The sequence below is a fragment of the Nansenia antarctica genome, assembly GCF_963989245.1.
Source record: "Nansenia antarctica genome assembly, chromosome: 16".
Lineage (NCBI taxonomy): Eukaryota > Metazoa > Chordata > Actinopteri > Argentiniformes > Microstomatidae > Nansenia > Nansenia antarctica.
This window is the reverse complement of record NC_137686.1, coordinates 23,426,800-23,439,299: the sequence shown is the minus strand read 5'-3', so window position 1 is coordinate 23,439,299 and position 12,500 is coordinate 23,426,800. Positions and strand designations below refer to the sequence as shown.

Here is a 12,500-nt window from a genome sequence, read left to right as displayed (position 1 = left end):
GCAAACATTGGAAATGTTGAAATTAAACAAAACTCTATTAAAAGACAAACAACGAAAAATAATTGTTACTTTTCTTTCTTTCTTTCTTTCTTTCTTGTTGAGCCCAAGGCATTCTTGTGGAATATCGACAACCTCCTTTTTTCTCATGTAAACACCAGAAATGTTGGAATTCAGCATCTACTTACCAGTCTGTTGGCTGCCCCCCTATGTCCCCCTCAGTGGCTGTCAATCAAGGGGTTCTCTAAGAAAGGAGGAAGTGCTTTTCCCGGTCTAAACCAGCTTACCGCTGCGGTGCGATGTATGTGAAAGGACAACATAATTTACTTCAATGGCTTTTGTTTAAATCCTCCAATGCCCACCCAACTCAAATGTAGGTTTATCCTCAAGTGTGAATGAAGTGTTTCAGTTGAGACAGTAGTATGTTGTAGTACATGATCAGCTTTTTGTTGAGGGAGAGGCTTTGGAAATATGAGTAGAAGCTGTTGTTGCTGCTATTGTTGTTGTTGTTGTTGTTGTTGTTGTTGTTGTTGTTGTTGCTGTTGAGTCAACTAGACATCTTTATCAAAGGTGTATCGGTATTTCCATTGGCTTATCCCTCAGAGATAAACCAACTTAGTCCTACACTTTAACTGTTGCTATCAAGGGGTTGCTATGGGTAACTACACTGTTACTGTTGCTGTTATCTATATGTCCTCTGAGTCAACTTCTCTCTTATGAACAGGACAACACACAGTGTTTTTAAATCAAACAGTCTATTCTTAACTATGTAGGAGTCAGGAGGGAAAACACCAAGTCATGAGTGGACGAGCGATCCCACAGTCATATACTTTTAGAAAGGCCCCTTGACAGGGAAAGGCCCTTTGGTTACACGTTAAGGTCTTGTGTCCTCTCTACATCACCCATCCCCCCTCCCTATCTCTCTGCCCTCTGTCCTCTCTCTCTCTTCTCCCCCCTCTCTCTCTCTTTCTCACAACCTCTCTCACAACCTCTCTCTCTCCTCTCCTCTCCATCCCTCCCTCTCTCTCTCTGTCTCTCCTCCCTCTCTCTCTGTCCTCTGTCCTCTCTCTCTCCTCCCTACATCCTCTCTCCCTCCCTCTCTATCCCCCTCTCCCTCTCTATCCCCCTCTCTCCCTCTCTACCTCCCTCTCCCCCTCTCTCTACCTCATTCCCTCTCTATCTCCCCCCCTCTCTCTCCCTCTCCCCCGCTCTATCCCCCTCTCTCCCTCTCTCCTTCTCTATCCCCCTCTCTCCCCCTCTATCTCCCTCTCCCCCCTCTCTCTCCCTCTCTATCCCCCTCTCCCCTTCTCTATCTCCATCTCCCCCCTCTATCTCCCTCCCCCCCTCTCTTTCCCTCTCTCCCTCTCTATCTCCCTCTCTCCCTCTCTATGCCCCTCTCTCCCTCTCTATCCCCCTCTCTCCCTCCCCCCCACTCTCTCCCTCTCTCCCTCTTTATCCCCCTCTCCCCCCCTTTCTCCCTCTCCCCCCCTATCTCCCTCTCTCCCCCCCATGTCCCTCTCTATCTCCCTCTCTCCCCCCCTATGTCCCTCTCTATCTCCCTATCTCCCCCTCTCTCCCCCCCCTCTCCCCCCCTCCCTCTCTCCCCCACTCTCTCCCTCTCCCCCCCTCTCATCCCTCTCTCCCTCTCTCCCTCCGGGCTCCCAGTGAGTCAGAGCAGAACCATGTTAGAACTGCAGGCCACCGTCGGATTAGGGCTGGAATGTTTTCCCAGAGGCACCGTCTGGTGCCGAACGGAAGCCAGCGACGGAAGCCAGGGGTGAGGAGAACGAGGCCTGATGATGATCATTAAAGCTCCTGACTCACAGCGCTGGCATAGGAGAAGAGGAAGGACCATAATAACAGACATGAGAAGGGGAAGGAACCAGGGCTACAGGGTCATTTATAGAGGCGCAACCATAACAATACTCCCTCTGGAAACAAATAAAATAATAATTAAGACCTATAGGGGTATAATGCTGTCTTTTTGGATGCATAAACCCCACATGTTCAGAACCGATACATCGATAGACGGACACAAAACGGACACGTGAACGATTTCCCCGACGGACGGACGTTCCGCTGTCAGACCACACTCGGTATAAGGCGGTTTGATAAAGAGCGGATATTAAAAAATGACGTTTTGGTGTTTTAAAGTCGTTCGAATAAATTAAATGGCTCTCGGTCTCGGATAGAAGTCCAGAAGGCGGGTTAGCATACTTGGTTAACCGTTAACGGTCCGAGGCCATGCCAGCGTACGCCTCTTGACTGACAAAAAAAAAAGTCCAAAACAATAGTTGAAGCCCGTAATTGAGGTTAGGGGCACATCTGTTTCCATGCCTGGTGTTGGACGCGCAAGAGGGCAGGCATGTAATTTGGTGATACATGAGAACGCCGAGGCAAAACAACCTGGCCGGGTTACATACAAATAAAACAGGCGAGAAGCGCTTCTCTCCCAACTAGAAGGCAGGGTGGCGCTTAATTAAAAAGTGTCTTTTTTACAGTGTGAACCAGTCTGAGGAGGAGGAGGAATGTTGTTTTCATCCTCAGATCCTCTCTCTCACTCTCTCTCTCTCTCTCTCTCTCTCTCTCTCTCTCTCTCTCTCTCTCTCTCTCTCTCTCTCTCACTCCCTCGCTCTGTTGCTCCCTCTCTCCTCTTTTACTCCCTCACTCTCTCTCTCTCTCTCTCTCACTCCCTCGCTCTGTTGCTCCTTCTCTCCTCTTTTGCCCTCCCCTCTCTCTCTCTCTCTCTCTCTCTCTCTCTCTCTCTCTCTCTCTCACTCCCTCGCTCTGTTTCTCCCTCTCTCCTCTTTTGCCCTCCCCTCTCTCTCTCTCTCTCGCCTGGTGGGGTAGTCCCCCTGATGCAGGGAGAGAGGTCAGGTTACAGCCTGCCCCCCCACAGCCCCCCCCAGGCCCCGCCCCACTTGTTTACATTCCTCTGCCCATATTTGGAGAACTCAAGGTCCCCCTCTTGTGTGGAGTACGAACACCCTCACCTTCCCATTGCTGTGACTGTGATTGTGTATATGCGTGTGTGTGTGTGTGTGTGCGTGCGTGCGTGTGCGTTTGTGTATGTGCGTGCGTGTGTGCATGCATCTGTGCGTGCGCGTGCGTGCGCATGCGTGCATGAGAGAAAGAGAGAGAGACCCTGACTAAACCTTGTCTACTTCCACATCTCTTATTTCCCCTCCTCCTCCTCCTCCTCCTCCTCCTCCCCCCCCTCTCCATAATCTTCCCTCTCTCCCTTTTGTCATGCGGGACATGGTGGTTGCCTAATGCACTTACCTGTCTGCCGCTGAAGGAGAACGCTAGAGCTGTGGCTGCATTTTTTCTTGAAGGAGAGAGAGAGACATGGGGGGGGGGGGGGGGGGGGGTGGAGTGGTAGTGGAGGGGCAGTGAGGGGGAAAGAGGGAGGGGGAGGGTAAAGAGAGAGAGGTGGGAGGGTGACAGAGGCATTTGAGAGAGAGAGAGACAAACAGAGAGAGAGAGAGAGAGAGAGAGAGAGAGGAGGAGGGTCATGGAAGAGAGGGGAGACATCTGTCTTCAGAAGTGCTAGCACCTTGCCGGCTGGAATGTTGTACGAGGGATTTGCTGAATGGGAAAGCTCCTGGGAGTTCTGACCTGGGTTACAACTGAGACCTGGAGAGAGACGCTGTAGTGGACCAGATGTGAGTTCAGGAGAGACCCCTGAGAGAGTGGATGTGTGTTTGTGTGTGTGTGTGTGTGTGTGTGCACATGTGTGTATGTGTGTGTGTGTGTGTGTGTGTGTGTGTGTGTGTGTGCGTGCGTGTGGGTGCACATATGTGTATGTGTGTGTGTCTGTGTGTGCGTGTGTCTGTGTGTGTGTGAGAGTGAGAGCGTGTGCATGTGCAAGCGCGGGCGCGTCTGTGTGTATGTCTGTGTGTATGTCTGTGTGTGTGCGCGCGTGCATGTGGGTGTGTGGGTGTTTGTGTGTGACCAAGGAGCAACCAGCACAGGGGGAGGGAGGAGGGTAGCTTTTATCATGCGTGTCTGGTATTCGGATCCTCTAGCCCTGGCTTGACTGAAAGGCAAGTACTTAACGCGGCAGATTGAGAGCGAGGCACTGGGGGTCATATTGCTGTCTCTCCTTTGTTGAACCAGGAGAGAATGACAGTGGAATGGCGCTTTTGATCAGCTTTGAACCACTGCACTCGGAGTACCTGGGACTAGCTAAACCAGACCATTTTTTTCCTCCCCCTTCTTTTTTCTTCAGTAATCTTCCAATCTTCTGAGTCATAAGGGGATATGATGGATTGGACTGTGCCTTGGTGTTGACGTGTGTACGTGTGGGTTGTTCTTTTTCTTCTGTGGGGGGGGGGGGGGGATTAAGTGAGGTTGTTTGGACATATGCTCAGGGGGTAGTCAGAGCCGGGGTCAGGGGTTAGTCAGAGCCCGGTTGGGTAAATCACGTCAGTGTGAGGAATGTAGAGGTCAAACACTGAGTGACTAGTGGCTGGGGAGCGACACAGACCTTTTGACTTCTCGCTGATCAGCAGACGGATTACTTTTCACCGACTCTCTTATATAACCTGAACACGAGAAACACTTTTTCTTTCCTACGCCGCGCACACACAAGCGTGTACGTAGGCGAGGTATGAGGGCTAGAGGTAATCTTGGTGAGAAAGGGGGAAAAACGCCACCTGGCTTACCTCGATATTCATGTTTCTGACTAAAAAATGTTGTCTTAAAGAGTGTTGTGGGGTCTTGAAACGGTCCTGGGTTGAGGAGGGTTCTGGTTTTATCCGGAGGGTCAGATGTTATCATTTTGCTTCAGTAGTTTTCATGAACATACTTGTTTTAAGGTTGGGTGTAAGAGTGGTAGTATTTCGGTGATGTGGAGGAGTTGTCTTTGGGAGGACACTCCCACGCTAATTGCAGTTGCTGCTGAGAAGCGCAGATGCCTGCCTCTGCTGTCCTTCTACTCTCTTTCTGTCCGACCGAGCGAAATACTTTGTGGGTAGCCCTGTAATTCTGTCAGCAGGGAGGAATTTCTCAGGTTCCTCGTGTCCTTTGCCGTGGAGTTAATGTATGTGTTTATTTGTGTGTTTGTGTGTCACGGTGTGTGTGTGTTCTTGTCGAGGTATGTCAGAGAGAGAGGGAGCTACACTTTGTCGTCATGTGATGGTGTCGATGTGTTTGTGAGAGAGCATATCTGTGACTGTGTGAGCGAGCCTACTTGGGGTCACCTCTGTGTGTGTGTGTGCGTGTGTGTGTGTGTGTGTGTGTTTCAAGTTTGTGTCTACCCGTGTGTGTGTGTCTGTCTGTCCGCGTCTACAGTACGTGTGTTTGTGTGTGTGTGTGTGTGTGTGTGCCCATACCCCAGCTGACCGTTTGAAGCGCTCCGTCTCTTTTCATTCCAGTGCCCGTGCCTCTTTCCCGGGGCCTGATCGCTCAGGACCGAACCTCGGCCCCCTCGGCCAAGAGGAGCCCCAACGGAGGACCCATCCTGGGCCTAGCTGCCACCACCGTCACGACCCTGGGCCGCGGAGCCCGCGCCACCTCCACCACCAGCAGCCCCGACCACAGTGACCACGCCCTGTCGGCCAGCAGCGACTCGGGCCTCTCCAGCACCTCCCTGTGGGCCGACCGCCCCTCCACCACCGCCTCCTCGGCCTCCAACACCTCCATCTCCACCACCAGGCCCACCGCCACCCAGGGGGGGCCCAGCCGGCAGGAGAAAGCCCAGCTCCAGCGCCTCCTGAGCGGCTTCGGCCTGGACGAACCCTCCCCGGACGAGGAGATGATGATGACGACGATGACGACGACGACGACGGAGCACGGCGGCCCCAACGCCGGGGTCTCCTCGGTGGTCCAGCGGCTGGTCCCGGCCCAGGTGCACGTGAACGGGGACCCGCGGACCCCCAGGGAGAGGGAGAGGGAGACGGACATCCTGGACGACGAGGTCATCCTCATGTCCGGAGGGGGTCACGACCTCCGCAGCGTGGACAGCCTGGGGACCCTGTCCTCGTCCTGCCACAAGAGCAGCCAGAACTCGCTGCTGTCGGACGGCTTCGGGAGCCCCGGCGGGGAGGAGAACCACCACCACCAGCACACACACCACCACCAGCCCCAGCACCAGCACCCCATCCCCCAGCAGCATCACCTCCACCAGCCCCCCCAACACCTCCCGCCCCCCATCGCTATGGAGGAATACGAGAGGGCCTACATCGAGGCCAGGAGGGGCTGCCTGGTCCAGAGGAGCGCGTCGGTGTCTACCTCCACCCCGGCCAGCGCCATGCCCGTGCCCATGCCCAAGCAGCAGATCTACAGGCAGGGCAGCTACTCCACCCAGACCTGGGTGCGCCAGCAGCAGATGGTGGCCACCCATCAGTACGCCTACTTGACCGAGGAGAGCGTAGAGAGGGAGAGAGAGAGGGAAAGGTACCCGGGGGAAAAGCAAGGGCAAGGGGGTAGCCCGCCCAAGCCGGCGCCCTCGACAGAACCGCTCAGCGCGGCGGCGACTAGGGACGCTAGGGACTCTTCTTCTTCTTCTTCCACCACCCAGAGGACGGTCACGCCTCACAACGCTCACAACGAGCAGCAGCAACCGTCGCCCGTGGTCAACAACACCACGGCGGCGGTCAACCACAGCAACAACAAACGCGACGAGGAGTTCAACTCGCTGACCGTGGACATCGACAACTCCATCGACCAGCTCAACCAGCTGATCATGGACCTGGACCCCACGTTCGTACCGGTCCCCACGCGGTCAAGCTCGGTCAAGAGGAACGGTGGAGGAGGTCCCGGAGGAGGGCCGGCGCACGTGAACGGTTCCGCCACCAACGGGGTCGGTCAGCACGGTCGGCTGGCAGATAGCGGTGCCGCCACCCTGCAAAACACACAGCAGCAGTCAGGTAAGAGTGAGACGAGCACCGAGGCTTGTGGTGTGGTGACTGGTTTGTGGTGACTGGTGTGAAGAATGGTGGTGGGTATGCTGGTGATGGATGGTTGGTGGAATCGGTGGCGGTAATGGGGGTGTGGTGGTGGTGGTGGTGGTGGTGGTGGTGGTGGTGGTGGTGGTGGAAATGTGATTCATTCTCTGCAAACAGCAATATATCACGATGAAAGTGGTGGTGGAAAGATTGATCCGAAATCAATGTGTCTACGATCGGATTATGTCTGATCTGATCTGATCTGGGAATTGGGAATTGGGAATCTCTTCCCCAATGTGTGTCTTCTTTGTGGGTGAAAATCAACATCAGCTCCTCACTTCTCTCTCAGTACAGAGTTAAAAAAACCTTTACAGAACACACCTCTCCTCCCGGTCCCACCTGGAGTGTATAAGCCTGTGCAAAATAGCAGGGTTCCTGCCAGCTTTTCAGATGTTTTCGCCGTGTTTCTGAAGTAAGGGTTGCCGTCGAGGCTTGTCTGTGTACAGCAATCTCACTGTGGGATCAGTGCGGTACATGAAGACAGGGGGGGGGAGAGAGAGAGAGAGAGAGAGAGAGAGAGAGAGAGAGAGAGAGAGAGAGAGAGAGAGAGAGAGAGAGAGAGAGATGTGCTGACAGCAGGTTGTTTGTGCTGTTGAACATGCATAGAGAGATAGAGACTGGCGAAAAGGAATGTCTTAGATAGGGCATGACCCTCACTTACTTCTTACGGGCTTCCTGAAGCCTCTCAATTGAGATAAGGAGCTATTTAGCTTGATGCTTGAACATCCAGTAAGCTACATGTACAAGGTGTATTATTTACTCTATGTGGAGACTGAAAGAATATGTTTTGTACGACGATGTTTTGTAGTGCAGGTCAACCTTTGTACCTTGGCAACTGGAAAGGAGTATTTCGACATGTATCCTTCTGGCTTGCATACTTTGTGCAATGTGTTATCGGTGGTAAGTTATTGGATCTTCCTGTGTGTTGCTTTCTTTGGTACCCAGACACAAACAGGCTCCCCGTATTGGCTATTGACCAGAAACAGGCATAAAAGACTCAAAGGTTGTAGACAGTTGTCTTCCATGATAAAAATCAACTATCAAAACACGTTATCTCCCTGTTTTCATAGGGTGTCTGTCTACAGGATAGAGTTGTTCATTTACAGTTGGTCTATGAATTAATTGACAAGATTATTGACTTATTATTTTATTAGCCACACAAACAAGGCTGGTGGAATTAATCTCCAGCATGGTGGGGGCCTCTACATTCAGCGACATCTCCAGCAATGAGACAAGACAAATACATACATACAATACTTACAGTGTAATACATTTTGTACAATGAGTGTGCGATGTTCAGTAGGAGGTGCATCATGTTCTGTTGTCTATGATATGCTATGAATTGAACGTCACAATCATTTCCCCTTCGATGAGCCTTATGTACTGTCCAGTTCCACTTCCAAATACAGTATCTCTCCCGCTGTATATTGGTCGTGAGACTAATAATGATGTCCTTGTTCAAGGACACAAGGAACGGAATGTTGAACGCTATCAAACACGCGTCAAATGCGTTTGATACCATTCCTCGTTCAGTTCCATGCATCGCAATGAGCCCGTCCTCCGATTTCTACCTCCACCAGCCTCCCGTGGAATCAGCCTTAGGTGAAAATCTGACTTTTGCTTTGGTTCCCCTACCATCTAGTCATAATATGAATGTTACAGCAAACTCTCTTAGGTCCTTACACAAGTTAGAGATACAATCTCACACACGTTCCAAAAACATTGGTATTTTTCCCTTCTTTTTTTTGTACATTTCACCAAACTTGGCAGTGCCAAACGTGGGCTGATTTTGGACTGTTGACTCAAGGATAAGGAGTGAGGTGGCACTGCTCTGCGATCCTCCATTTTGTGTCCATACCTGGAGCACAGCAGTCGTGTGTTTAGTGTTTAGTGTTTTGTGTGTGTGCGTGTGTGTGTGTGTGTGTGTGTGTGTGTGTGTGCGCGCGCGTGTGTGAGTGAGTGAGTGCGGTCTGGCAGTCAGGACAGTGTGAATCATACAGTATTTACCTGGGACAGCCACAGGGCATGGAGAAAGAGAAGGAGAGAAGGAGAGAGGGAGGGCTGAGGAATTTCCAAGAGGAACAAGTTTGCCCTCAGGCAAAGCATTTTCCTTCCATCCGATTACAGAGACCTGTACCTGTCTGTGCATATCAACACATACAACCTAGTCTTCAGCACATACTGCATTCTGCCTACGCGCATTAAAGGCACGTCAAGTAGCTATATTCAATTCAATAAAACTTGATTAATCGCAGACGGATAACATGGGTTCTTTTGTTTAGTATTCATAAATAAGGATTTGAGAAGTCAGTGTTTAGTGTTATAGATGTCAGTGTATAGATGAACCGTGACTCAGGGTTCAGGAGTGACTTGTGAGTCATTTAGCTCAACATTGTATGCAGGTGAGGTGAATTCACGGTGAATGAATCATTGGGGTTGATAGTGATGTAGGAGCCCAGGGACAATTCATCATATGACACATAGTACATAGTACATATGTACATAGTAGCAGTCCTGGATGCAAATAGTTTTTGAAATCCTTTTGAATATGTATCTGTGCGTGATTGAGTTTTCCTGCCAATGGAAGCGCTCCAAAAGAACAAACTGATCTGGCACACCAGACAAGCTCGAGCAAATGCTCTAAGTATTCCTTTACATATCCACCCAGGTCTGCTTAGTAGTACACAACGCTTTAGGCCCAATCCCATTTCTTATTTTTTACCTCTACCCCTCTTTTTCGAGTGCCCCTCGCTTTTCCACTTGCCCCACGGAACAGAGTTACAAGGGGTAGTGGTTGAAGACTTCCCTGGTGAAATGGGATAACCCTACAAGACCCTGATACGCTATCAATCGATCAAACAAGTCATCAGATTAAAAAAAAAAAAAAAAAAAAATGAAGAATGCGAGTCAGGGGCAAGTGAGCAAGTAACATTGGACAGACTACCAAAACAGCTAAATAAGGAGTCTAACAGAAAAAGTGATAAATTAGATAGTCAGAAATACATTACCGGGATATTCAGTATGTAGAGAAGGTGGTTGTATGTCAGGATATGACACCTCAGGTCATTGGGTTGGGTCGTTCGTCCATTTCGATGGAGGCAGACTGAAAGGACACTCATCAACGTCTATTTCGTTAATATATTTCTATATAAAGACTACGATCGTCGATCAGCAACAACATTACATAATTATTTACCTCACTGCCATCGGATTTTGGCTCCTAATAGCTCGAAACCAATACTGTTTACTTCTTTTTTGCTATTAAATTAGCAAAGACCTCAGATTTGTATTTACCGCCAGTCAAACTAAAGGGATATTGGATTTCCCCCAAAAAGGGGCGGGGGCAAAATATCTGGATGCGTTGCTCTGAAGAATTGGGTCTTAGGGTTAGGGTAGGGAGAAAAGGATAGAAAATGAAATGTGTGTGTTGGCTGTCGTCACAACTTTGCCATGTGGCAGATCCCTCGCTTATGCAAATGATTTACACGTGTATTGACAAAAGTTGCTAAATATGTGTTCAGGCAAAATGTGTCTTTTGTCGTTTGGTTCATAAATGTTATCCGACCCTATGTGCTCGATTTGATTCGCTCTATTTTGACTCATATCTCATATTCATATCTCTGTGTGTTCTTCACATTGTTACATTCTTTGATTCTCGTTCAAGTCGACAACGTTATTGCTCTGTTTTTAGGTGACATTTTTATTGCCCTGAGTTATGACTCTCCTTTGGCCTAGGCTCATAAGTCAAGGAAATGTGCCCTGTCATGTCTGTTTGAACCACGCTAGACATCCCTCAGTGTGCTTTTGGCAAAAGAAGAGTGGGAGAGGAGAGCGAGAAGAGAGGAGAGAGGGAGAAGGAGGTGGTGGCGTATTTATGTTGTCTCAGAGGCTGGGGGAGAGGAACTGCAGCTGAGAGAGAGAGAGAGAGAGAGAGAGAGGAGGTTAGACAGGTTCAGTCCCAATAGTCTTTCCTCTACTCCTCAGATCCTCTCTCGTCACTTCCTTCTCAAAGCCCATTGAGGGAGAACACCTCTGGGGAGGGACAATGGATCAACTCCTCCAATACGTCTTTGAGAAGGAAGCGAGGAAGGAGGCCGGTGGGACGCAGCGAGACATTCCACCAGCTGGGCTGATGAGAGGGCCCATGTGGCTCCCAGCTGTCGGGAGAGACGGACACAAACACGGACACACTCATAAATAATGATAAACACAATGCACATCACTTCCTGCACATCACAAACTACATATTATGACTTTTATGACTCCGACTCAAGTTGAATGAATGAATGATAAACGTCATGATCATCAAGCGCGAATGTCCTTATATTTATCTTTCTGTGTTTATGATGGAAGCACGCCTGTGTTGATGTCTGATAACTGGTTAATGTTCGTTCAAATCATGATCCAACCCTTGGAGTCTAAAGTATAATCAAGGATGGAATATTTCGAGCTATATTCCCTGGGTGTTTTTTTATTTATTATTCCACCCCTGACGAGTAGACAGTGCAAGAATGGGAGAGAAAAATATATAATACTTCCATACTAATGAGTTGGCACAGTGGCCACCTACCTAGTAGGCCTACGTTTGAAAGACTAGGATGTCATACATCATCTGCTTAATATAGCAGACACAGCAGACTCACTGAAATGTACTCATGCAAGCATGCACGTATGTAGAACCCAATTCAGATCATAGTGCACGGTGTGTGTGAGCCAGAGGGTCATAAGGAGATGAGATCAAACTTGAGATAGGGATTTAGAGATAATAGGCTACATACTCATGCAAGTATGCAGTTATGTACTATGGAGTATCCGATTTGGAACGCAGCCGGAGTAGTTGGTCTGCCAGAGGGTAGAAAGGAGATCGACACCTGAGATTTGGGGGAGTTAGAGAGAGAGGAGATAGTGAGAGTCATTAACAGAGTTGCGCCTTCGCATGATAATGAGTTGGCCGTTCAAATGCCCCCTGAATGAGCTTAACTCCCCATGACTCTCCATTCACACCTCCTGAACCTCTCCTCCCCACCCACCACCACCTACCGCAGAGACAAAAGGAACACACACACACACAGACACACACAGACAGAGACCGGGCGACACACTAAAAATACTGTTAGAAGCAGCATACTCACAGACGTACAACAAAATTACAGGATGAGACATGTACAGTACACAGAAACGCAAAATAACAACAACTACGTGACTCACCCATGTGCACACACACTCACACACACACACACACACACACTTTGCCCCTCAAGTCTGTGCCCGCAGAATATGTGTGTCTGTGTGTGTGTGTGTGTGTGTGTGTGTGTGTGTGTAATCATCACATGCATTAGCACCTCTGACCATTAGCATTCCAGCAGTGCTCTTTGGGAGGGCTCAAATTAGCGCCCCGGTGCCGAGTGGCACTCCAGGCCTCAGACACACACACACACACACACACACACACACACACACACACACACACACTCTATGCATTCCTCAGCTGTCCCCTTACAATAACACCAGTGCAGAGAGACCATGGTTGGGCTCAGTTCCATTTCAATCTGT

General features: G+C 49.9%; 1 protein-coding gene across 1 annotated transcript in view; it reads left to right on the top strand.

Annotated features, from left to right (window-relative positions):
- Positions 1–12,500, top strand: part of LOC308171552 (tensin-3-like) — a 50,272-nt gene that overhangs the window by 21,762 nt on the left and 16,010 nt on the right. The window contains exon 13 of the mRNA XM_080546418.1: positions 5,376–6,869. Coding sequence (XP_080402544.1) covers positions 5,376–6,869 — 1,494 coding nt within the window. The remainder of the gene's footprint in view (positions 1–5,375; positions 6,870–12,500) is intronic.